This window comes from Molossus molossus, unplaced genomic scaffold, assembly GCF_014108415.1.
Source record: "Molossus molossus isolate mMolMol1 unplaced genomic scaffold, mMolMol1.p scaffold_m16_p_10, whole genome shotgun sequence".
Classification (NCBI taxonomy): Eukaryota; Metazoa; Chordata; class Mammalia; order Chiroptera; family Molossidae; genus Molossus; species Molossus molossus.
Genome location: NW_023425345.1, coordinates 32,003,083 through 32,030,760, shown reverse-complemented (window position 1 = coordinate 32,030,760; position 27,678 = coordinate 32,003,083). Strand labels below are relative to the sequence as shown.

Genomic DNA, 27,678 nt, shown 5'->3' with positions numbered 1-27,678 from the left:
ACACTGCCCATCATAGAATTCCAAATACTTTTTAAAGATTGAGCCAAAGTTGTAACTCTTTAAAGCAGATATTCAGTCAAATGTTAAACACTTAATTTGGGTATTTATGTTGATGGATTTTGCTTAGTCTGGGACATTTGAATCTATCCAATTTATTATTTATAAGGCAGGTTCTATGCCAATTTTACAAGTAGGGAAAGAAGCTGAGAGGAACAGCGTGTGTAATTTTGCCAAAATTACAGTGATTTAGTACTATAACTATTTAACCTCAAATATTTGCTGTTTTTGTTATATCATTTTGTATCTGGTGATTATTGTGTTATTTACATTGTGTTTGTTATTATATGTTTATGTAATTTTGGACACTTCTCCAAAAAATAGAGAATTTTTCATAAAAATTAGTGTGGTAAGAACCAAGTAGTCCTTATTTAAAACGTCCTTATTTAAATATTACTTTCTAACATTTTTTGTGCTTAGTCGTGACAGATTATCATTGATTGAGCATTATCTATAGTACTATTCTAAAAAACTGTTGCTATGATTTTTCTTTCATTTTTAGTAAGACATTTGGCTCTTCAATTCAGTTTTAGAATGGCATCTCTTTCAGGTTAGTGAAAATGATTACATTTTGGTTTTCATTCTATTCTATTTCTACTTGCATGTTTTTTGAAAAAAATATTTGCTTTTCACTGTACCTTCACCTCAACTTTGCTGTGAACCTTAAACTGCTCTAACTAAAAGTCTTAATAAAAATAAATAAACCGGCCCTGGCCCGTTTGGCTTAGCAGTTAGGGTGTCGGCCTGTGGTCCAGAGAGGCCTGGGTTTGGTTCCTGTAAGGGACGTACCTCGTACCTCGGTTGCAGTTTGTCCCCGGCCCTGGTTGGGTTGTGGGGTGGCAACCCCTCGATGTGTCCCTTTCACATCGATGCTTCTCTCTCTCTCTCTCCCCCTCCCACTCTATGTGAACAAAAAATGGAAAAGTGTCCTTGGGATGAGGATAAAAAATAAATAAATTAATTAATTTAATTAAATCAAAATTTATTTGTTTTTAAAATTATGATTATAGCCCTGGCCTAGTAGCTCAGTTGGTTTGAGTAGAGTCCTGATATGCCAAGGTTGTGGGTTCCATCCCTGGTTCAGGGCACTTATAAGAATCAACCAATGAATGAATAAATAAGTGGAACAACAAATCAATGTTTCTCCCCCCACCTCCAATCCTCTTCCTCCTCCTCTCTTTTAAATCAATAAAAAGAAATTTAAAAATTCTGATTATAGAATTGGTGTTTTTTCAGATTATAAAAAATTATGGTAAATATACATTACAAAATTTATCATTTTAATTTTTTTTCATCCTCACTCAAGGATATGTTTTTCATTAATTCTAGAGCTTGAAGAAGGGAGAGGGGGAGAGAGAGAAACATTGATGTGAAAGAGAAACATCTATGGGTTGCCTCTTGTACACCCCTACTGGGGACTGAACTCAACCTGGATATGTGCCCTGACTGGGAATTAAACCCATCACCTTTTGGTGTACGGAATGATGCTCCAACAAACTGAACCATGCATACCAGGGCACCATTTTAACTGTTTTTAAGTGAATATTTAGTGGCATTAAGTGCCTTCACATTGCTGTGCATCCATCACCAGAATTCATCTCTAGAACTTTTTTGCCTTCCCAAACTGAAACTCTGTATCCAATTAAACAGTCACTACTAATTGCCCCCTTTCTTGCAACCCCTGGTAACACTATTCTACTTTCTGTCTCTAGGAATTTGACTGTTCAAGGCACTTCATTTAAGTGGAATCATATAATCTTTGTCCTTTTGTGTCTAGATTATTTCACTTAGCATAATGTCTTTAAGGTTCATCCATTTTGTAACATGCATCCTTTTAAGGCTGACTAATATTCCACTGCATGTATATAACACCTTTTGTTTATCCATTTGTCTGTCCCTGGACATTTGGGTTGTTACACCTTTTGGCTACTTGTGAAAAATGCTGCTACTATGAACATTGTACAAATATCTGAGTCCCTGCTTTCAGCTATTTGGGTACATACCTAGAAATGGAATTGCTAGATCACAAGTTGAAATTTTTAAGTAATTTCTATACTGTTTTCCATAGTGGCTGCACCATTTTATATTCCCACCAACAATGTACAAGGGTTCCAAGGAGAATGATACGATTTTTGATAGAATTCTAGGAATATAAAAATTATAAAGTAGAAGATATAAATTATTTCTAATACTATGCTCAGATTAATACTATAACATTTAATTTATTATTAAAATTTTTTTAACATTTTGCACATATTGTTTTGTAATGCGATTTTTACAAACCATAATGTAAATACAGAACATAGGCACATTGTTAAATAAGTTCTGTGTTGTAAATATTCTAATACAGTGATACCTCGGTTCTCGAACGCCTCGGTTTTCGACCAAATCGGGATTCGAGAAACTTTTGTCTCGGAATCCGAACAAATATTTGGAACTCGAACTTCCGAGATGAGCCGAGATGAGCCGAATGGCGTTCATTCGGCCCAGCGCGCCTTGCTTGCGTCATCAGTGTGAGTGCAGAGAGAGTCACGCTTTGTGGAGTCACGCTTTCCTATTGGGGTTTCATTGCTTCGGTTCTCGAACAATTCGGTTCTCGACCATCCTCCTGGAACGAATTATGTTCGAGAACCGAGGTATCACTGTACCTGCACTGTGTTTTGTTGTGTTGAAGTGACATTAAATAAATACTATTGCTTAATCTTTTAGTGTTGGATTTTTATACTGTTTCCATTTTTAAAATATAAAAAATACTGCCATGAACATCTATGAATTGAAAGCTTTGTGTGCTTCTTTGATTATTTCCTTAAGATACATTTCTGTAAATGGAGTTAACTTGAAATGTTTTTAAAATATAAAAGAAAAACATCATTCTACCTTTCCCAGGCAGATACTCTTGGTATTTTGATATGTCTATCCATTATTTGTTCCTATAAACTTGACCATATTGTGCTGTGCTTATTAGTGATATCTTGCCATTTATTCAGTTAAAAGGCAGATGGCAGGGGTGAGGTACTTTTACTGTGGTTATTTTTCAGTCTTTTGTGTAAATTAGTGAATATGGCCTTTGCTACAGACTAGCTCTAGTAGTATGGTAACAAGATTAGGTTTTTTTCATACTTTAAATAAATGGCTTTCTTAAATATGAGACCCCTCCTCCCCTGCCCTGCCACCCCACCACACACACACACACACACACACACACACACAATTTATTTAAATAGAAACATGAAAAAATAGTGACATAGATGTTGGCTCTGAATCATGACTCATTCTCACACTCTGAGGTTAATAATAAACGGTAAGAATTTAAGTTATATTAAATGCTCACCCAAGCAGTCTTGACTTATTTTACTTAGCATAATGTGGGTTTAAGAAGCGTCACTGGCCCTGGCCAGTTTGGCTCAGCGGTTAGAGCGTCGGCCTGCGGTCCGGAGAGACCCGGGTTCGGTTCCCGCTAAGGGCGCGTACCTCGGTTGCAGTTTGTCCCCGGCCCTGGTTGGTCGTGCGGGTGGCAGCCACTCGATGTGTCCCTTCACGTCGATGTTTCTCTCTCTCTCTCCCTTCCTCTCTCTCCCTCCCACTCTATCTGTACAAAAAATGGAAAAATATCCTTGGGTGAGGATAAAAAAAAAAAAGAAGCGTCACTGAACCTCGACTCAGTTCGGTATGATGGTTATTGGATTGCATATGTTATTTTACTTCATAAGACTTCAGCTTTATTGGTGGGATATGACTTTTAAAATAACTGAACAATGAAATAGATACATTTTATTTAAGAAGAAGTGCTTATTTTAAATAATTGCTTTCATAATACTGTACCCCTTTCAAATAAATCTACCTCTTGTTCTACCCACACGTTGAACTGTATTTGAAGTGCCTCTTTGAAATGGCCTTCAGAGAGTTTGTTACTTTGGATCTCATGGCTTCCGTGGTGGCAAGTCACTTTCCTACCAGTGTTAACTCCAGTTTGTGATATTGCTAGAAATGACTGTTTCTGAAGAATGGCACCTCTCCCGTGCATCAGCTGTCAGCTCAGGAGCACTGCAGTGTGCTCCCCACCCAGTTCAGTGCTCTTGAGCTGTAGTTGCCGTAATAAGCCCTGTGCGCTTGTATTCCTTCTTCATTATGGCTTATTGAAATCATACACTTGACTTTTCAATCTCATTTCATATAGTAAAGTCCTGTGTTGTATATGTGAGCATATGAATAAAAACATTAAAATATCCCAATTTATTACAACTAGATGGACTTTTTAGGCAATCAGATTTTGTCTAAGATACGGTATGACTTTGTACCATGGATTGACATTAACATCTCTGTTAGTTCGGGTTTGATCAGAGAAGCAGAAGCAGTGTGAGTGATAAAAGGGATTTACTGTAAGGATTAAACCTCACGTGATTATGAGAAGTGGTTAACCTCTTTCTTTATGTGTTTCCTGTGTGTCTGGCTCTGGGCCTGAAGTTGGCAGAACCAGCAGTCAGGAAAAGAGGATGTGGTGGAGAATGCAAAAACAAACTGCTATCTATGAAGATTAACTTCTCTTTCTTACCAGAACCTGCATTAGTCTCTCATTGCCTCAAATCTTCTAGTTTGGATGATGCAGAAAGCATGTCAAAGAGCTGGTGAATTCACACGGTGTTGTATGCAACTGGCTGAGGCTTCAGAGAAGCTGAAGGACAACCAACAGGATCTGGAAGAGCTGCTGGCTCTGCTATTTCCCCAGGGATATGTAGCAGCAGCTGGAGTTGTGAGCCCAGGTGCTGCCCCATGTCAATGTCACCAGCCCTGATCTTACACTGACCTTAATATGGAAAATATAGCCTCTGCTTCACTTCCACCTTCCAAATCTCTGGCAGATTTCTCTTTGCCCTAACCTAGGACTATGCAGGGAAGGAATTCTGTGAAGTGTGATTCTGGCTTAGCTAAGTTATCTGAGAACAAAGTCACCAGACTTCACCCCTTGCCTACATGGTACCCATAGACTCCTCTTTTAATTTAACTATATTTAACTTCCAAATAAAGTAGATAACAGAATCATGCTTCTGCTTAACATGTCACAACTATCCCACATACAACCAAATATGCACTGATCTCTCCAGGAGAGGGCACACATTCTGTTTTATCTTTCAGTGGTGCTTATTACTCTTCTTCCTGAATCACATCCTTCTTAATAGTCCTCTAACCTAAATTCTGAGATATGAAGTTAGCTACTATTAACACTTTATTTTAGACATTAGAGGAATAGGAGAAGGGACAAAATTAAAACAAAAAATACCACCAAGAACAAAAAACCCAACCTTTATATACAAATATTATATAAGAAAGTCTTATGGGTATTTCAGTTGTTGTTTCTTACTGTCGATGTGTGGTAATTTCTGAGACATTATTTCTTTTCCCCAATACACAGTTGCCCTGATAAGTTTCTCTGGAGGAGATTGGTGGAAAGATTTACTACATAAACTTGTAGCTGTATAGTAGAGTCCTTCCTCAAAAGGCCCCAACCTCCACTTTATTTAAGGGACTCTGGGTCTATAAATGTGCTCATTTCTGGGAATTGGTTGAAGGTTGGTGACTCTTGTGGTGATTCAAATCAGACTTATGTCACCAGAATCCGGGCTTTATATTCTGCCTATAAAAGTCAAGTAATCTATTTCCAACTCAGCAACATGATCAACTAGCCAATGACAAAGATCTCTCTGAGTTAGACTATTCTGATTACTGCTGCTCTGTTGCCCATTATGGCCACCACATCTACCTTTTGTTTGGTCATGAATTGCCACCATTTCATCCCTGTATTTTAGAATCCATCATTCTCATTGATTCATGTAGTCTAGTTTAAAGGCAGTGCTTTCCACTGTCATTCCTGACTTAGAGAACAGCAACTCTAGAACTCTTCAGGGATGCTGGGGTTCGCCTCATGAGTGGATTTCTCACAGCCTTGTTGAAGGGAGTATCCCTGGATCCTCCTGGGGTACACCTAGAGAGTGGATAATCAATTTACCTGATAGTCCACTCTAGCACTGCCATCTCCCCAAGCCTCTGGGTCCCCCACTGTATGATATACCCAGGAAGTTCTAGCCTGTCAGCTTCTTTGAAATCTACACTTGTATCATTGTATCCAACTTTCTGATATTTATCTTTGGGGCCCAGTTTCTGGCTACCAAAATAAGTAAATTATTAGAGCTACTCCTGGGCACTATTTTAGCACACTAAATCCAGAATTTCTTGTTGAGTTCATACCAATAAATTTAGCTCCATTCACTATTATATTCCATCCACCCTGATTTAGTGGCCTTAAGATCTCTCCCGTATATATTCCCTAGGTTTCTAGTGATATATATTGGCAAATGCAACTTGTTTGTTGTGTTTTTGTCTTCTCATGGGTCTTACTTTTGTATCTCATCCTCTAGAGTTTCCTGGGTCTTAAAGCACTGAGAGGTGGGGGTGGGCCAGGGGGGCAGAGATCCTTAGGGGAATTAGCAATCCCTTGTGAAACATCCACCTGAGGAAAGACCGTGATAGATGTTTCAGGCAGGAGGAGGCAGTTTCAGAAAGGGAAGGAAGGGCAAAGAGACTTGGCAGATTAAGTGGCTCAATGTCCCTGCTTCGTTGGAATTTGCCCACATGTTCCCATCCCAGTTGCAGAGCGTCACTGTCACTTTTTCCTAATCAATGTCTTAAATTTTAATATGAATCCCTGCAAAGATGGGAATTCATTTTGCATTGTATATCAGCCATCTGCAAGACTTAGATTTAGGGTTGGTATTCAATAATTTGGACCTTGCAGCTGCAGGATAGGCAGCAACTTTGAGGTCTCTGTACAAAGATCCTACCTTTCTCTTACCCAAGTTCTCCAGAATACTTCAAAGCAATTGTTCATTCCCATTATTTTCACCAAAATGTTCTGTGACAGGAAACACTTGGCCACCCAAGTGTTAAGTATCTCTAGATACTTAATTACTGGTGTCTATAGGTTATAATTTAAATAATTTTGTCTGTTGCATGTCATGGAATACCATTGCCCTTTAGTCACTGCAAACAAAGGACATTAATGTTTTTAAATTTAGTCAGGTCAGCAACCCATTTCCAGGTGGCCCAAAAGCTATTCAGAGAATCCACCTTAAGTTTCTGTTCATCTGGAATAGCACTGGGTGTTGCTTAGGTTTCAATCAGGTATAAGGGAATTATAGAGATTAACCCCTACATGATCATGGGAATGGTTAAGCAGTCTACTGCTGGTCCTGTTGGCAGTAGTGCCAGACAGGGATGGGAAAATGGATGTGAACTGGGGGCAGGTAAGGATCAGCTGAAACCCACAAGGACAATGTGGAACCTGCTTATTTTTCACTGGGACTCATGTTGGTGTGTCGATGCCTACAATGCTCTGACTTCCAGGATGCTGGTACCTTGGGGAAGGGCTGGTGTACTTGCCACAGGAAGTTGCACCTGAAGTTGGTCAAGGATTCAGAGAAGCTGTGGGTCAAGCTACTACCCCAGGAAGATTCATCAGGGGCAGGAGGAACTGGCTTCTGCCCCATGCCATCAAGGTGAGCCAGAAGATCCATGATGACATGAGTGAGCTGCAACAGCATTTGACCTACGCCAGCCACCTGAATGTAAATCTACCTGCTGTTCCTTCCACCTTCCAAATCTCATGCAGAGTTCACTTGTGGCCAATCCTAACCTAGAATCCTACAGGGAAGGGAATTCTAGCAGTTGGTACAATACAAAGTCACCATCACATCCTATTTTAAATCATAATCACAGTTTCTATCTCATGAAAAGGCATTATTAAATATGGACACTATATAATGCAGGCAGATGTTTTGGAAAGCACCAAGGACACTTCCATAGATGTGGTGTCAAAAGGAATCTCACTTGGACTTTGTCTGATTGGGATCATACATTAGCCCAGCTGGCATGGCTCAGTGGATTGAACATCCTCCCATGGACTGAGAGGTCCTGGTTCAGTTCCTGGTCAGGGCACATGCCTGGGTTGCGGCTGAAATCCCCAGTAGGGGGCATGCAGGAGGCAGCCGATTGATGTTTTTCTCTCACATCCATGTTTCTATCTTTCCCTTCCTCTCTAAAAAAGAAAAAAATCTTTTTAAATTAAAAGAAAAAAGAATGATACATTAAGGCTTCTTCTTTTTTTCTTTTTTATCCTCACCCGAGGATATTTTTCCATTTTTTGCACAGATAGAGTGGGGGAGAGAGAGAGGAAGGGAGAGAGAGAGAGAAACATCGACGTGAAGGGACACATCGAGTGGCTGCCACCCTCACGACCAACCAGGGCCAGGGACAAACTGCAACCGAAGTATGTGCCCTTAGCGGGAACCGAACCCGGGTCTCTCCGGACCGCAGGCTGACGCTCTAACCGCTGAGCCAAACCGGCCAGGGCCATTAAGGCTTCTTTATAAATTAGTTACGATGAGGTTGTAACGCCAGTTCCAGTAGCACACTTGATTTCTTTTTTTTACCTGTTACATCATCTTGTTTATAATCAAACCTTTATCATGCTACCTTGTGAGAACAAATGTGAATGTTTTTGTGAAATAATAGCTAGGAAGTTAGGGGACTACTTTTAAATAGTTTGCTTTTGCTTCATAGTTGGGTCACTTTACTTGATTTGGAGATTTTTGGACCACTGCAACAGAATTAAAATAGATATCATTTATAAATGCTTAACTGTATACCAGGTACTATGACAGCTAGATAGTATTCCCATTTTATAGATGGGAAAATTGAGGCTCAGTTGAGTACCTTGCCCAAGGTCACTCAGCAAATAGGAGGAGGATCTGAGATTTCAGTCAGGTCTGTGACTACAAAACAGATGTTCTTAACCACTCTGTAACACGTAAAAGTTTGTGATTTAGGTGGTGAGGAATATCCAAAAATCAATAAGGAAACCTAAAATTGTAATGGACTGCGTGTCATTGTGTCTTTTATCTTCTCTCACAGTTTTAACTGAGGAATTGGATTCTGTGAATAACGAGCTACAAGCAGTAGACATTCAGATTCAGGAACTTCTGGAAAGGCAACAGGAGCTTACTCAGAAGAAAAACGTCCTGACAAACAAAATAAAGCAGTGTTTGGAGGATTCTGATGCTGGGGGAAGCAATGAATGTGATTCTTCACCTGCCTCTTGGAATAAAGAAGGTTTACTCATTTCTTTTTTCTTTGCTAGTTTTTTTCTTCTTGTTTCTTTAAACTGGAGTCAAATCACTGTGCCTGGGTCAGTGCTTCCCAGTAGGCATAGAGATGAAATTGGCCATTCCGTGAGTGGTGAGAGGAACTTAGAGACAGACAGTTTTTTTTGCCCACGTTCTGTATTCTTTTTGAATTAAACTTTTATTATTCAGATTTTATTATTTTTTTCCAAGTATGGTTAACAACATTAATCAGTGCTTGCAAAAATAAGATATTTATTTAAACTAAATTTTCTCTAGACAAAATTAAACAAGAAAAAAATTCAAACTTTTTGCCAAAGTCTACTTTATTTTCTTGCTCTAGTGAACACACTTTTTTGATTTAAGATCTTGCAAAGCATCATGTGTATCATTTATTATAGTGGAAGACAGAGAAAGACAGATACCATATGATTTCACTTATATGTGGAATCCAATAAATAATATGAAACAGAAACAGATTCAAAAATTAAGAAAACAAAATGAGGATTGCCAGATGGGACAGAGGTTGTAGGACTAGGTGAAAAAGGTGAAGGGATTAAATAGTACAAATTGGAAGTTACAGAATTGTTATGGGGATATAAAGTACAGCATAGGGAATATAGGCAATCGTATTGCAATGACTGTATGGTGCCAAGTGGGTATTAGACTCATGGCGGGGTGGGGGGGTCACTTCATAAGTTATATAAATGTCTCACCACTATGCTGTACATTTGAAACTAATATAATATTGATTGTCAACTGTAATTAAAAAATAAATAAACATTGCTGAGCAACCAAAAAAAATAATAAAAGGAATACTATAACTCGAGAAGTACTTTTGTGGGTCTTGTGTTCTAGTGATCACTGCTAAACAAGATATTTACACCAAAAATTCTAGATAATTGTTAACTTTGTTCAATTTGATGTTTTTTTAAACGATACTTTGAATTCCTTGCTTGACATTCAGATGACATTCATTTCAAATATCTGATCAAGCACCTTCTTTCATGTAGGCTAATTCTCAACTGGCAAATGGTTTGAATTTTTTCTGATGTACTAGATTTTTTCTGATGAACTATTTTTTATGATACATTATTAAATTTGTTTTTGCTTTAGCTTAGTGAGTTAAACTCAGAATTGTTATTATGAAAGTGAAATTGTCCATAGTATTAAAAGTCTCATATATTTATCTGATCGTGCCCTATTATAAAAACAGCCATGTACATGTATCTCATTAAAATCCTAGATGATCTAATATATTTTAGCTTATTTTTCTCTTTCTAGATTTTCCATGGTCTGCTAAAGTTAAAGATGTTCTGCAAAATGTCTTTAAACTGGAGAAGTTCAGAATGCTTCAGCTTGAAACTATTAATGTAACAATGTCTGGAAAGGATGTATTTCTTGTTATGCCTACAGGAGGCGGAAAGAGCTTATGCTACCAGTTATCAGCATTATGTTCAGAAGGTATGTATTAATAAAGATTGATTTTAAATTGAAGAAATGTTATTTCTCTTAATATATATATTTTTAATATATATTTTTGCCCTGCTGGCATGGCTCAGTGGATTGAGTGTCATCCTATGGACTGAGAGGTCCTAGTTCGAGTCCCAGTCAGGACACATGCCTGGGTCGTGGGCTTGATGCCCAGTAAGGGGCTTGTAGGAGATAGCCAATTGATGTTTCTCTCACATCGGTGTTTCTATCTATCCCTTCTTCTCACTCTAAAAAATCAATAAAATCATATTAAAATACATATATATATAGTTCACTGATTTTAAAGAGAGAAGGAGAGAGAGAGAGAAACATCTATGTGAGAGAGAAACATTGATCAGTCGCCTCTTGTACACACTCTGACAGTGGACTGACCCTGCAACTCAGGCATGTGCTCTGACCTAGAATCGAACCTAACTTTGATTTATATTATTTTACTGACATTGCCAATACTGATTGTTAAAAATGATAGTGTATTAAAAATTAAAAGTTATAATATCTGTCTTTATTTTATTTATTTATATTTTTGGTACATGCCCTTAGCGGGAACCGAACCCAGGACTCTCTGGTCTGCAGGCCGACGCTCCAACTACTGAACCAAACCAGCCAGGGCTCTATTTTTATTTTTATGGGATTGAATAAGGGAAGATATTTCTGCTTAATCTTATATATGCTTATTTGGCTTAGGATCATTTATTTGTATCTTCCCCCTTTATTAATGGGGGTAAAAAATAGATAGTATATTGCTAAAGTTACACTGAAAATTAGTCTGAATTGATGGGTAGTTCCCACAAGTTATGGTAAAGAAGTGAAACTTGTTCTGGTGGTGGTATATAATTTAAAGTAGATTTTTCTCTCTTTCAGGTTTTACACTCGTAATTTGCCCATTGATCTCTCTTATGGAAGACCAATTAATGGTTTTAAAACAATTAGAAATTTCAGCTACCATGTTAAATGCTTCTAGTTCTAAGGTATGGTTCTGTACTTTTTGTTTCTTTGTGTTTTAACTCTTAACTGTAGCAGGTGCCTTAGATACAGTAGAGTTGCTTATAAAATTAAAACTGATTGCTATTTATATCAGGAGTTGCAAACTACTGCTAACGGGCCATTCCTAGCCCACTGCCTACTTTGTATGGTTCATGAGTTAAGATTGATTTATACATGTTTAAAAGCTTTAAAAAATAAAATAATATTTTGTGAGGTGTGAAAATTATATGAAGTTTAGATTTTAGTGTCCATAAATAAAGTTTTATTGGAGCACAACCATGCTCACTCACTCGCATGTTGTCAGTGACTTTGCGCACTCTAACAGAAGAGTTGACCAGTTGTGATAGCGGCCATATGGTTCACAAAACTTAACATTTACTATCTGCACTTTATAGGAAATCTTTGCTGAACTGTTTTGTATTGTCATTATAAAATAGTAAGCAAGCCCAGCCAGGTGTGGCTCAGTGGTTGAGTGTCAGACCCATGCACCAAGAGGTCGCCGGTTCAATTCCCAGTCAGGGCACTTGCCCAGGTTGTGGGCCCAATCCCTGTGTGGGGCATGCAGGAGGTGGCCAGTCGATGTTCTCTCTCATCGGTGTTTCCATCTCTCCCTCTCCCTTCATCTATCTCTACAAATTAATAAAGAAAAAAAAATTTAAATAGTAAGCAGGAATATTTAATTGTGCAATATAATTAAATACAAAAAAATGAATGACTAACAAGATACCTTATCCCTGTGGAGTTTCTTCTGTTTGGGAATGGACTCTCTTACCTTCATTTGCAGAATAAAACATTTCCTAGCTATTCTTTTTTAAAAAGCATTTTATTGAAATTTTTAAAAGTATACAAAAGTGGAGAGAATAGTATGATTCTTACCCTCATGTATAGAATAAAGCATTTCCCAACTACTCTTTTTTTAAAAGCATATTATTAACATTTTCAAAAGTAGAGAATAGTATAAAAACCGCCATGTATCCATTAACCACCTTTAATGCTTATCAACATATGGCCAATCTTTTTTCATCTATCCACCCCCAATTTTCCCTACCTCCTTCCTTTTGATTCATTTATTGGAAACAAATCCCAGACATCATATTATTTCAGTTCTAACTATTTCAGTATTTTAAACAATTCCTTAAAATCATCAAATAAAAATACTCATATTTCTTTGTCTCATCAAATCTTACATTTTTTAAAAGTCATGGTATTTTTTTTTTTTATATACTTACAGGTTCCCCTATTTCCTTTTTGTTTCTTGTGTAAATTATTTGTTGAAGAAACCAGGTTCTTTGTCCTGTCTTTTTCTGTATTATGGATTTTTCAGATGGTATCCTTGTGATATTGATTAACTTGTTAGATCTAAAAGCTTGATAGGATTTAGATTTGGATTTTTTTTTTCAGAGTATGCTTTCCATGGCATTGCTCAGGAGTTACATTATACCTGGTTATATTTGTAGGATTTTAAGCTTGATCAGTGGGTTCGGGTGTGTCTGCCTTCTCCCTAATGATCAGTTTCTCTATCAGCTTTTCATCTAAAGGTTTTTAGCAGCCACTGCTGATTATTTCTTACCTTAGAGCTGCTGTTTAATTAGGGAGTTTCTAAATGATGATTTCTAATTCTATCACTCCTGTAAATCTATTACCTTAACTTTTTCTATAAAGAACTTTTTTCTTAATAACTGTTTATAGATTAAAAATTCTTTTCCTTTTTTTTTTTTTTTATCCTCACCCGAGGACATTTTTCCATTTTTTGTTCAGATAGAGCGGGAGGGAGAGAGAGGAAGAGAGAGAGAGAGAGAGAGAGAAACATCGATGTGAAGGGACACATCCAGTGGCTGCCACCCGCACGACCAACCAGGGCCGGGGACAAACTGCAACCGAGGTACGTGCCCTTAACGGGAACCGAACCCGGGTCTCTCTGGACCACAGACCGACACTCCAACCGCTGAGCCAAACCAGCCAGGGCTCTTTTCCTTTTTTAATCAGTTTTAAGAAAGAGCTGGTTTCCAGCAGTCTCCAAAGGTAGTTAATAAGGTTTTTTTTTTCCCCCAAGTATATATACATATTTATGGATTTTTGATATTTTTGCTGTATTTTATTACATAGTTATTATTATTTTTTTATTTTCAAATAGCCCCATCTTTGGGCAGTGAGAGCCTATTTAAATTGGCTCTTGAATCTTTTTCCTTCATCCCATAGTTTTTCTTTTATAATAAAATACTCCAGGCTCATTTTGTCTGTCTATTTCCTTCCAGACCGAGAATCAGCCGTATCTCCAAGAAGCCCTGGCTCCTCTAGTTTTTCCCATATGTTTTTGTTTCATTTAAGTTTTTGTATCATTATAACTGCTCTCTTATTCATAGAATGGATCTATGGAGAACATTGTCTTCTAATAATGTTCTTCCTTTAAACTGAAAAAGAGAGTAATAATATATGTAGAAAGTGGTTAGAAAGTTGCTGCTGATTGCAAGGTCATGCCATATTACTACTGTTTGAAAAGTTAGGGAGAGAGGATAAGTCAAGCTGAGTAGTTCATAGGATGTGAACACAATGTTCTTTTTTTTTGTTTTTGTTTTTTTTTAACCTTGCCTTTCCATATATCCTGTCAGAAGTTCTAGTATTTTATTTTTGCATTGACCCATTTTTAAGGAGATAGAATGTTTGCTCCCCTAAGATTTCTGGGACATTTAGGACCAGTTGAAATGATTAATACACTGACTATTTTTTAACAAAATTAGGAATGTCTAAAGGAGTTAAACTGGTTTCTGGGATGATGAAAGCAGTTTTGACTTTCTCTTTCTATCACAGTCACCATTGTTTCTTTATAGTTCTTTTGGTCCTAATCAAGTGAGAGGAAAAACATGACATCTGTGCAAAACATTGTATAAAATAGTAACAGCATTAAGAACCTAATAACTGTTACCTCTTTAGATTTATTCTTGTTATATATAATGCAAATACATACTTAATATTATAACATTTTAATTCATTGAATAAGATACTTTATAAAACCTAATTAAATTATGAGTAGATTTGACAGCATCATAAATGTAGGTAATCAAGAATAAATTGTATTCACAGAGATATGTAGTGATTACAAATATAATGTTAAAATTAATAAACACTCCTTTATAACCATAGTTACTGCACTTAGCTCACATTTTGGCAATTATGAACAATTTAGAATGCTTTCATAGAATAAATGCTTATTGTAGTATCTTGATACTCATTTCTTGTTCTCTCTCTGTCATATGAGATTAAGCTTTGATCAACAGTTTGGGTGTAAGTAAATAACTAAAATTCTGTTTGTACAGCTGCAATAAAATTTAATCCTGGGACATGGTTTCAAGTTCTTTTGAGTAACGGACAACATTGTTTACCACTTCGTATTGTAGTCTGCTAGCTTAGTTCTACTGTCATTGTGTCTGTTTTTCTTTTCAATAGGAGCATGTAAAATGGGTTCATGCTGAAATGGTAAATAAAAATTCCAAACTAAAACTAATTTATGTGACTCCAGAGAAAATTGCTAAAAGCAAAATGTTTATGTCAAGACTAGAGAAAGCCTATGAAGCAAGGAGGTTTACCCGAATAGCAGTGGATGAAGTTCACTGCTGTAGTCAATGGGGTCATGATTTCAGACCTGGTACGTATGTTGCATCTGGAAAACTTGAAACTGGGACTGTTTTCTTACTTGGCTTTACATGATGGAAAATTCCTGCTTCCATTAAAATGATCTTCTTGGGTAGTTATTACTCCTTTTCTTTTGCTTTAATATAAGGAGAGCCAAAATGCAAAATCTTTAATCTCTTTACTCTCTCCAAGGTAATGTTTAGCTTAATTGCCTTTATCTTTTATTTTTTTTCCCAATGTTTTTTTTATCCTCACCCAAGGATATTTTTCTATTTATCTTAAAATAGTGGGAGGGAGCCCTGGCTGGTTTGGCTCAGTGGTTAGAGTGTCAGCCGGTGGACCAGAGAGTCCCAGGTTCGGTTCCCGTTAAGGGCGCATACCTCGGTTGCAGTTTGTCCCCGGCTCCAGGTGGGATCATGTGGGTGGCAGCCACTTGGTGTGTCTCTCTCACATCGATGTTTCTCTCTCTCTCTTCTTTCCTCTCCCCCTCCCACTCTATCTGAAGATAAATGCAAAAAAAAAAAAAAAAATGTCCTTGGGTGAGGATAAAAAAAAAAGATAGAGAGAGGGAGAGAGAGAGAAACATCAGCATGAGAGAGACACATCGACTGCCCACCTCCTGCACGACCCCAGACCAGAGCTGGGGACAAAGTGCAACCCAGGTACATGCCCTCGGCCGGAATCGAACCTACAACTCATTGGTCCATGGGCTGACACTATAATGCTGAGCCAAACTGGCCAGGGCTAATTATCTTTGTAAAAATTTTTATTGTTGAGAGTATTACAGATATTCCCTCTTATATTCCCCCCTTGACCCCCTCCTCCCCACTCCCACTCCTCTCCCGCCTTCTCCATATTATTGTCTGTGTCCATTGGTTATGCATATATGCAAATAAGTTCTATGGTTTATCTCTTCCTGCCCCCCACCCCTCTTCCTTCTGTCAGTCTGTTCCCTACTTTCATGTCTCTGGATCTGTGTTTTTTCCTCCAATTTTATTAATTTATTTTTGGTTACAGATGTTTCTCCTTTTTCCCCCTAGACCCCCTCCTCCCCATCCTGCCCCCCCACCCCCCAGCATTGTTGTCCATGTTCATTAGTTATGTATACATGCATATAAGTTCTTTGTTTTGTTTTTATTTTATTTATTTATTTTTATTTATTTTTGTTACAGATGTTTCTCCTTTTTTCCTCATTGACACTCTCCTTTCCATCCCCCCTCCTCCCCAGCTTTATTGTCTATGTCCATCGGTTATGCATACATGCATATAATTCTGTGGTTTATCTCTTCCTCCCCTCCACTCCCTCTTCTGAGGATTGTCAGTCTGTACCCTACTTCTATTACTATTTTGTTCATCAGTTTGTTTAGTTCATTATATTCCAGAAATAAGTCAGATCATGTGATATTTGTCTTTCTCTGCTTGGCTTGTTTCGCTTAGGGTAATACTCTCCAGGTCCTTCCATGTCATCGCAAAGAATAAGAGATCTTCCTTTCTTATAGCTGCATAGTACTCCATTGTGTATATGTACCACAGCTTCTTTTTTGGATCGTCTGCTTATTTTGTTCATTATATTCCATAAATAAGTGAGAACATGTGGTACCTCTCTTTCTCTGACTGGCTTATTTCACTTAGCATAGTACTCTCCAGGTCCCTCCATGTCGTTTCATAGGGTAAGAGATCTTTCTTACAGCTGAATTGCCTTTACTTTTCAAATGTATGCCTGTTAGCAGATATACTGTTCCACCTTTAGCCATGAAGATTTACTGACCTAGTCTAGGTTCTTCTTCATGTCTGCTGAAGAATTTACATCTGCTTCAAAGTTGCTTTTAGTTGTCATTCTTTGTGTCATTAGCTTCACTTCAGGACCTACACCCAACTAACTACTCAGTGGTAAAGTTCTAAGGGATATTTTAGTATCCCTTTACTTCTCCAAGCTAATTCTAGAATCATAGCCTGAAGCAGATTACTCAGACTTGTAAAAAAAAATCTTATATTAAAAAATCCTGCTCCATGTCCAGCTGGTGTGGCTCAGTGGTTGAGTGTCGACCCATGCACCAAGAGGTCTCCAGTTCGATTCCCGGTTAGGACATATGCTCAGGTTGTGGGCCCAATCCCCAGTGGGGGGCATGCAAGAGGTGGCTAATCAATGTTCTCTCTCATCAGTGTTTCTCTCTCCCTCTCCCTACCCCTCTCTCTAAAAATCAATAAAGAAAAAAAAATAAAAAAAATCCTGTTCTAAAATTTCAACCTTGTTTCCTTTTGAACTTACTTTCACAGTCATATTGACCCCTGGGTTCCTGAGTTTATTGAGTTACACTTCCTCTTTCACCACCAGTCAGAGGTCACCAATGACCCCACTTCCCACTGGCTAAATCCAGTGGTCTCATCTTCATTCCTCTTCCCATTTAACTTCAATAGCATTTTATACTATACCTCTTACTTTGCCACTTTCCTGTCCTTTCATTACTACGAGGTAACTTTAAAAATTTTGTTCCTTCCCATTCTTACCTCCTTCATTCTTCTTCCTTTGCCACCTCCTTAAATATTAGCATTCCCACCCTGGCCTGTTTGGCTCGGCAGAGCATTGACCTGCAGTCCAGAGAGACCCCAGTTTGGTTCCCACTAAGGGCATGTACTTTGGTTGCAGTTTGTCCCTGGCCCTGGTTAGGTCATGCGGGAGGCAGCCACTCGATGTGTCCCTTTCACATCTATGTTTCTCTCTCTCTCTCTCTTTCTCTCTCTCCTTCCCACTCTATATGAACAAAAAATGGAAAAATGTCCTCGGGTTAGGATAAAAAAAAATACATATATATATTAGCATTCCCTTTGGTTCTGATCTGTCTTCGTCTTTTCTTACGTTACTCCAGGGATAGTAGACTCATGGCCTGAAGACAATTCTCTACCTTGAGAAATATTTGGGGCACAGATTATTTTTTTAAATTTTGATTTAAATGCCTTAGGCAGTACATAAACTGTCCTTTCTAGTAAAGTCCCTGCTATCTTAACCAGACTACACCACAGAATTGTAAAATACTGTTTTGATTACTATAGATTTGTAGTATAGTTTGAAGTCCAGAAGTGTGATACTTCCAACTTTGGTTTTTTGTTTTTTTTTTGGTGGTACGTGTCCCTAGCGGGAACAGAACCCAGGAGTCTCTGCTCCGCAGGCTGACGCTCAACCGCTAAGCCAAACTGGCCAGGGCCCAACTTCGTTCTTTCTCGAGATTGCTTTGGCTATTTGGGGTCTTTTGTTGTTCTAAATAAATTTTAGGATTATTTGTTCTAAGTTTTGTGAAAAATGCCATTAATGTTTTGATAAGAGATTGCATTGACTTTGTAGATTGCTTAGGGTAGTATTGAAATTTTAACAATATTAAATCTTTGGTCCATGAGTAGTACTTCTATTTATTTGTGTCTTGTTCAATTTCTTACATCAATGTTTTATAGTTTCAGGTGTATAAGTATTTCAGTGCCTTGGGTAAATATATATTTAGGTACTTTGTTATGTTTTTGTAATTGTAAATGGAATTATTGTCTTAATTTCTCTTTCTGATAGTTTGTTATTAGTGTATAGAAATACAACTGATTTTTGTATTCTGCAACTTGGAATTTGTTTATTAGTTTTAATAGTTTTTTGGTGGAATCTCTAGGATTTTCTGTGTATAATAACATGTTATCTGCAAATAGTTACAGTTTTACTTCTGTCCTAATTTGGATGCCTTTTATTTCTTTTTCTTGCCTAATTGCTCTGGTTAGTACTTCTAATACTATGTTGAATAAAAGTGGAGAGAGTGGGCATCTTATCTTGTTCATGGTCTTACAGGGAAAGCTTTCAGTTCTAACTCGGAGCCATATAACAAATAGAGTTCCCTGCTTACTGGTGTCGACAGTAGATTCAAGCAGCACATTACCCTGTGATTTAGCCCCACTGAACTGCTTGCTGTTATCTTAACCTCCTGAGTAATTTCATGCCGGTGTGTTTGCAGCGTATATGCTGTTTCTTCTGCCTGATATTTTCCTCCTCCCTTCCTAGGAACTTCTGCTTATTCTTCAAGACCCAACTCAAATGTTAGCTCTTTGAAACCTTCACAACTTCCCAAATGCTTACTTTTTCCTCTGTAGTTTCATCGTCCTCTACCTTAGCATTTAGCAATTTCTTTAAAAATTTTCTCCAAATAATATAAGTGCTTAAGGACAACTTATCTAGTGATGTAGATGTGTATGTCAAGTACGAGCACAGAATGGTTCCCAGAAATAGGTTACAGTTGTCCCTCGCCACTTCGCGCTTCGACTTTCACGTTTCACTCTATTGCAGTTTTTTCAAATACTATACTGTATCTGAAAAAACTGCGCTAGAGTGAAGCCGTGAAAGTCGAAGCGCGAAGTGGCGAGGGATGATGATATGTAAATAAAGAATCCTACTTTGCAGAAATTCATTTATCTTGGTAGAGTCTGGAACTGATTAACCGCGATAAATGAGGGCCGACTGTATATAACAAGCATTGCCCTCACCAAACTTTTTCTGGTCTGAACTTGCCACTCGAGGATGCTCCTGGTGATAGAAGGGCTTAGGCTGATGGCCTCTTTTATCTCTTGTCAGTTGTAATAGAGTCAAACACTGTGGCTACTCCCACCGCCTCTTAAATCCCCTGTTCAGCAGGTGTAGACCAATGCATAGCTTACTGGCAATGTTAAGTATTCCCTCTCATCAACAGGGAGTCCCCACCTGTGGCCAAGAATAGTGTTTTCGAAGAACCAGTTAAAAGTATAATAAAGCCAGCCTATGCAAAAAGGCTAGGCTGCAACTGCAGATTTACTGAGATAGATAGCTGTGGAAATAAAATTATAGAAATCATTATCTCCATCATGTTAAAAGGCTTAATTTACTCTGTTCCTTAAAGGATGGAAAGAGGGCCACTTTGTATTTTCTCTTTCCCAGATTATAAGGCTCTTGGTATCTTAAAGCGGCAGTTCCCGAACACAACACTGATTGGGCTGACTGCGACGGCAACAAATCATGTTTTGAAGGATGCTCAGAAAATATTGTGTGTTGAGAAGTGTTTTACTTTTACAGCTTCTTTTAATCGGCCAAATCTTTATTATGAGGTATGCACCTTTTATATCAACTTACAGCTTTTGTGAAGGGTTGTGGCAGAGAGGTTACCTTTCCATTACTTATTTACATGAGTAACAGTTAACTATGTTTAAAAGTTTTTGAAATTAGGAGGTAATTATAAGTAGACTAATTAATGCTTTCTTCTGATATGTCTTGTGCTGCATATGCTTTATTAGTTCAAGCAGAAGACACTACCTTGTTAAATTTGTGTACATTCTTTCTTGTGCAAGGATGGAGAAAAAGTGTAGATTGATACCAAAGATCCTATGACCTCTCTCTTGAAATTAATTATGAAATAATACAAAATTAATATGCCATTAACTATTTGCCAATTTCCCCTAGATTATATTTGATATGTAACTTTGAAAGTTAAATAACCTAACAATTGTTTTCTCTTTTAAAAAATCCTTTTACGAATAGAGTTAATCTTTTTCTAAGTTTTCATTGAATAGTTATGGTATGGTTTATGTTTTTATAAAAGTAGCACTAGAAAATAAAGTCCCCATCTTTACAAGTTATTCACTGCTTCTGTGCCTCCTCATCTCTGGTGAATTCAAAAATAAGGATGAAGAAGAGGCTGGGAGGGGGCAGGGTGAGGCAGATGTGGTGAGCCAGAGGAGGCGCGTGAAAGAATAATAGGAAAAAACAGTGCTTATGGAAGGATGGCACCTTGAAAATTGTAAGTTACTACTTGGATAGTACTCATTAATTTACTTTTTAATAAGTTAGCTTTTTTTAGGTTCGTCAAAAGCCTTCAAACACTGAAGATTTTATTGAGGATGTTGTAAAGGTCATTAATGGGAGATATAAAGGGCAATCAGGTAATAAAATAACAAACCAACTTTGAAGACTAAGAGAGCACTTTCATAAATAACTAATATTACACTGATATACTAATTAATGATTGGCACCAAAAAATATTAATGCATGACAGAAGATACTTGAACATGTTATGATAAAATTAATTTGCTTGGCCACCTTAGAAAATGGTGTGGCATTTGCTAACAGCACAGACTGTGTGTCATAAAACTGTTTGATTTATGTTTGCTTATTTACACTTAACTGCTTTAAGGAATGGACCTAATGACATAATGTTATTTTTCAGTAGCACATATTCAGTAAGTATCCACTGTGTAAAAGATAGAAGGTGAAGCACTGAGGGTCTAAAGGGATATAAAATATAGTCCCTTATAGTAAAGGACACATTAAAGAAGTAAATAGAACATAATGAATGAGCTAAGTTATATGGAGTTGAGAGTATGTATCCATGTGTTTCAGGATTAATGAACAGGCAAGTGTTACTGAGGCAGAGTTTGTGTACAGGTAGCACTTCAAAACTGTGAGAGATGAATGGGTACCCCAGGTAAAGGGAGTTCCAGGATCAAATAAGTTTGAGAAAGGCTGCAACTAGCTATTTATCCCTCCTGGAGAGTCACAGGGTATATCTGTTCTGACCAGCCCTGCGAATAAAGAGAGAAGCTTGTTTTACTTGGTTCAATGCAGCGTTCCCCAAACTCGTTTGCACATGAACCTTTTTTCACAGCACACTTGCTAACCTCTCATGGAGCTAGGGGGCATCAGTTTGAGAAACACCGTGCAGTGTGAGATAAAGTGGAGACAGAAAAGAGGCAATGGGATCCAACACCTGTGGCTCAGGACTCATTTCAACTTTAGATTGAGCTGGTGATCAAATCGTGAATTATACCAAAAAATCAATGTGTTCAGGGCCTTGACATTTTTCATAAATCGTTTTTCCCCATGCATTGTATTAATCACTATCTTGAGTGTTAAAAATTCTCTTCCAGGAATATGTTATATATATATATCTAATAGTTCGACATATTTTACTACAGGAATCATATATTGCTTTTCTCAGAAGGACTCTGAGCAAGTTACGGTTAGTTTACAGAAATTGGGGATTGGTGCGGGTGCATACCATGCCAATATGGAACCCGAAGACAAGACCATGGTTCATAGAAGATGGTCAGCCAATGAAATTCAGGTTAAGTATATATCTTCAATAGAAGCCTAATTCACCTTTAAGAATATTTTAGTTTGACTTAATTAACATATAAAATGTTTAAACATTTTAGGTAGTAGTGGCAACGGTTGCATTTGGTATGGGAATTGATAAGCCAGATGTAAGATTTGTTATTCATCATTCAATGAGTAAATCTATGGAAAATTATTACCAAGAGAGTGGACGTGCAGGTATGTATGACTCAAATCCAGAAGTCATTTTTAAAAAGCTTTTTAGAAAACACTGCATGATGTTTAATAATTCTGTATTTTAAATCTTTATTGGCTACTATTTTTAGAATAACAAGTCTTTTTCACACTTTTATACTTCTTTGCCTTTGGAAAAATTTCACTTTTGTTCTATTAGTGTTATGAATTGTTCCTTCTTCTGTTTGCTAAGATGATTTGATATTCATCTTTGCCTCCTGAAATTTTAATTAGTGGTTTCAACTCTGTAACTTAAATAACTGGATTACTTGTGGACACTTTTTTTTTAAATCCTCAGCTGAGGATAAGTTTTCATTGATTTTAGAGAGAGAAATGTGATGTGAGAGAGAAACATCAATTGGTTGCCTCCCGTATGCATCCTGACTGGACCTATTGAACCTGCAACCTATTGAACTGAGTCACCTGGTCAGGGCAGGACACATTTTTAATTAAGAAAACTGACTGCTGATAAGTTTTCTAGTCTTTTTTCAAAAAAATTTGAGGGCAGTTGTTATAAACTTCCACATTTCTGTCTGAAATTTCTAGTTGTATTACAGTTAGACCAAGAAGCATCGCCAGCTGGTTTGACATACATTATTTTTGCTTGTTTTGAATTTTTAAAGTAATTATGTAATCCCAAGATCTTTCATACTACAGGTCGAGATGACATGAAAGCAGATTGCATTTTGTATTATGGCTTCGGAGACATATTTAGAATCAGTTCGATGGTGGTGATGGAAAATGTGGGACAACAGAAGCTTTATGAGATGGTGTCATACTGTCAAAACATAAGCAAGTAAGTTGCCTGCCTTTTCAGTTATTTAACTGACTTTTGTCAGTTAAAGACAAATACAATTTGCAAGTATATGTTACTTTGAGTTCTTAGGAAAGTCAGTAAATACATTGCTAGAAGAACATCATGTGTAAACATGTAAAAGCAGGTGTCTGAAGGGTAAGAGCGAACCTGTACACGAACCTGCCGGATCTGCCTTAATCCAAGAAAAGGTATTCTCTCTCTCTCTGAGATAATTCTCCAAAACTCTATTTTACTGAAGGGTCTGATACAGGTAGTGAGTTCAAGCCTTTTTCTCTCTGGCACTAGTGTGTAGCTACATGCTTTAATAATTTTGTACAGGTGTAGAAGAGGCGTTTTGAGAGTTGAGCTCAGTGACACATACCAACCATCCTACTAGCTGATGGGTTGTTGAAATAATTGAGAGCAGGATCAGGTTTCTCTTAACTTTAAATCTATTTCGGGTGGATTTATTTAGACCATATAGCTCCCTGATGGCTTTTCTTAGTCATCTTTGTACTCTTATTACCCATCACATTTCAAAAAATGACTCAAAATTTTTGAAATAAGCAGTAACTAGACAGTAACAGAAAATGGTATTTCTTTCTAAAAATTGAGGTAAAGAAATGAGAAAAAGAGAATTTTCTTAGATGTCCAATAGACCTTCCATGGAGCCTGTTTTGGGGTTTAGACTCAAATGGATACAGTAAAATATAAGAAACTGCTATCAGGAAGAGTTTTTTAATAGTAAAATATTGAATCTCAAAATGAATCTCGGACAACTTAAAAGCTGTGTTTATCAAATACACATGGAAAAAATTTATATGGTGGGCAGACTAATGGGCCCCACAGATGTCCAAATCCCTGTGAGTGTATTGCCTTCTATGGCAAAAGGAAATTAAGGTTGCTAATCAGCTGACCTTAAAATAGAGAGCTTAGCTTGGATTTGGGCCCAGGATAATCAAGGGTCCCTAAAGGTGGAAGGAGACAGAGAAGGGGAAGAGGGTCAAAGTGCTTGACCCTCTGTGCTTGATTTTGAAGAGGAAGGAAAGGGACCATGAGCCAAAGAATGCAGGCAGTCTCTGGAAACTGGAAAAGGCAAGACAATAGATTCTCTCTACAGCCTCTGGAAGATACACAGTCCTGCTGACACCTTGATTTTAACCCAGTGAGACTCAGTCAGACTTCTAGCCTATAGAAATGTAACATAATGAATTTGTGTTGTTTTAAGCCACTCAGTTTGTGGTGAGATAGGGCAGCAATAGGAAACCAATACAACATATAATCCTGTATTTTGAAACAGGGATTCTTAAAACATTTAGATCACTTAACTTGTATTTCTGAATGTGTTGGCAGATGTCGCCGTGTATTGATAGCTCAACATTTTGATGAAGTATGGGACTCAGAAGCATGTAACAAAATGTGTGATAATTGCTGTAAAGACATTTGTGAGTTCATTGTTTTTTTAAACCTTTATAGGTTAATATATATGGATAGGACTACATGAGGGAAGTTTTTGATCTGAAAATAGATTTAAAAGGTTAAACAAGGTGTGAATAGAATCTTTCAGATTCAAAAGTAACATGGTTTTGAAACAAAAGCAAATAAAGGAAAAGGCATACGTGTGTATGTGTGTGTATATATATTTTATGTTGCTATTACTGAGGGCATGTTAAATTTTTAAGAAATGAAGGAAAATGTTTGAATCATCTGAATGGGAATGCTATTTATATAAGAAAAGGCAAATCTCATGATAAACTAATACTTTATAGTAACTGACTAGGGAAAGAAATTTTTGCAAAATAGAGATTATAGTGAGTTGTTTTTGATGCAAATAATGGCTAATTACCCATAAGACACTAATTTACCATTGTTTTAGGGCTGTATTTAACTATTTCATTTTGTGTATGGGTGTTGTATTCCAAGAGCTGGACTAACCAGTTCCTCACTCAGTTCTGATGCCTTAGTGGATGAAGGTCACTACACTTAACTTTACATCTAGAGAAACTGACTTGTTTATGAGTTTATTAGACCATGTTTTGCTGACCAAATTAAGAAGAGTCTGATATATAGAGTACTAGTATCAATAAATAATTGGGGATTATCTGTCTAGGACATTCTTGTCTCTAAATCAGAGTAGCTGTGAAGCCATACTAGTTTTCAGAAGATTGCCTAATGAACACACATCAGGGCAATATGCAGAATAGATTCAATCTCCTATCAACACCTCTTAGTATCTGCTGTCATGTCTGGTAAATACTCTTTGGTTCCTAGAGCATACCCAAAGGCCTTCTGATACTACATTTTTACATCACTGCAAATCCCAGTGTCTCAAAGAGCCTACAACTTAGTTTAGTGCTAGAGACTTGGGGACTAGCCTAGTTTTAATTCAGGACACATTAATAAATCAATGTGTAGGGTGGCTCACATCGATGACTTGTTTTTAAACCAGTTTAATCACTAAGGATAGACTATCTTTGCCCTGATTTCTAAATCCCAATTGCCTGTAACCATGTCTCTTTCATTATAGCATTTGAAAGAAAGAATGTAACAGCCTACTGCAGAGATCTCATCAAAATTCTGCAGCAGGCAGAGGAAATGAATGAAAAGCTCACTCCACTGAAACTGATTGATTCTTGGATGGGAAAGGGAGCAGCAAAATTGAGAGTAGCAGGTGTTGTTCCTCCCACACTTCCTCGTGAAGACCTGGAGAAAATCATTGCACACTTTCTTCTGCAGCAGTATCTTAAGTATATACACACCCATTTCTTGTCCTTTCATGTTGTCTTTATGACTTTTTTAAAAACAGTACACTCTTTTTATTTGTTGAATAAGTATATATTCTTCCAAAAAGACTACTTTGAGGAAAAACTCTAATTTAGATATATAACAATAACTATAAAATACTTTACATATTATAATTTTTACATATATTATCACATTTAATCTCAGCAACATGGTGAGATGAGAACAGACATTCTCATTATCTTAATTTTAGAAATAAGGAAAATAAGTTTACAGGCATTAGTTATGTCTCAGTAGAGCCATAAATAGGAGATATGTTAAACTTAAGAAGAAATAAAATAGTAAAATATCTAAAACAAGTACCATAGAATGATGATTTATTCAATCACAAGAATAAAAAATGGGCAAGGAAAATATTTCCTTCCACAAAACATGCATCTTCATGATCGTTTCTCATTTTTATAATTGCCTTAAAACAAATGGTTTTGTGGTGTTTCATGTGAACTTACTCTACAAAATTTACTTAATAAACTCCAACTATAATTGATCACTGTATGTCAAAAGAAAAGCATAAAACTGCCCGGCCGGTGTGGCTCAGTGGATTGAGTGTCATCCCATGGACAGAGGTCCCAGTTTGATTCCGGGTCGGGGCACATGCCCGGGTTGCAGGGTTGATTCCCAGTAGGGGGCATACAGGAGGCAGCTGATCGATGTTTTTCTCCCTCTAAAAACATCAATCAAAAAAAAAATTTTTTTAAATCCTCACCAGAGGACATTTTTCCACTTTTGTTCAGGTAGAGTAGGAGGGAGAGAGGAAAAGAGAGAGAAACATTGATGTGAAAGGGACACATCCAGTGGCCACCTCCTGCACGACCCCAACCAGGGCCGGGGACAAATTGCAACCAAGGTACGTGCCCTTGACCAGAAATGAACCCATGACTCATTGGTCTGCAGGCTGATGCTCTAACCGCTGAGCGAAACTGGCTAGGGCCAATTAAAAACAAATTTTTTTAAAAAGCACAAAACTAAAATACTTTAAATATAAATTGCATTTTATAGTGTAATTTTCATTATTTCATATCAATATATTACTTAAAATTACTGCACTTATGGTTATTGTTAAAATTTTCAGTTTGTTTTCTGTAACTCCTCAAAACCTCTCTGATTGGTGGCCTTTATCGTCTGCAGGGAAGACTACAGTTTTACAGCTTACGCCACCATTTCCTATTTGAAAACAGGACCTAAAGCCAATCTTCTGAACAATGAGGCACATGTTGTTACTATGCAAGTAAAGAAGTCCACCCAGACCTCTTTCAGGGTAACTGACTGTTAATTTTCAAATACTTAAAAAAATACATGAAAGCCTATGGATGCTTTTCTCTAACCAGTACTCTCCTAGGTCCAGTTGAACTAAAAACAGGTAAGTCAGTGTTCTTAGAATCTGAGTAAGGAAGACATTT

At 37.2% G+C, this 27,678-nt stretch overlaps 1 protein-coding gene across 1 annotated transcript in view; it reads left to right on the top strand.

Moving 5' to 3' along the window:
• RECQL (RecQ like helicase) overlaps nucleotides 1-27,678 on the top strand; it is a 30,653-nt gene that overhangs the window by 1,838 nt on the left and 1,137 nt on the right. The window contains exons 2-14 of the mRNA XM_036251362.1: nucleotides 560-607; nucleotides 9,022-9,219; nucleotides 10,515-10,694; nucleotides 11,586-11,692; nucleotides 15,153-15,351; nucleotides 20,278-20,444; nucleotides 21,194-21,275; nucleotides 22,308-22,456; nucleotides 22,548-22,665; nucleotides 23,338-23,476; nucleotides 24,830-24,921; nucleotides 26,004-26,223; nucleotides 27,407-27,536. Of these exons, the coding sequence (XP_036107255.1) occupies nucleotides 560-607; nucleotides 9,022-9,219; nucleotides 10,515-10,694; nucleotides 11,586-11,692; nucleotides 15,153-15,351; nucleotides 20,278-20,444; nucleotides 21,194-21,275; nucleotides 22,308-22,456; nucleotides 22,548-22,665; nucleotides 23,338-23,476; nucleotides 24,830-24,921; nucleotides 26,004-26,223; nucleotides 27,407-27,536 (1,829 nt within the window). The remainder of the gene's footprint in view (nucleotides 1-559; nucleotides 608-9,021; nucleotides 9,220-10,514; nucleotides 10,695-11,585; nucleotides 11,693-15,152; nucleotides 15,352-20,277; nucleotides 20,445-21,193; nucleotides 21,276-22,307; nucleotides 22,457-22,547; nucleotides 22,666-23,337; nucleotides 23,477-24,829; nucleotides 24,922-26,003; nucleotides 26,224-27,406; nucleotides 27,537-27,678) is intronic.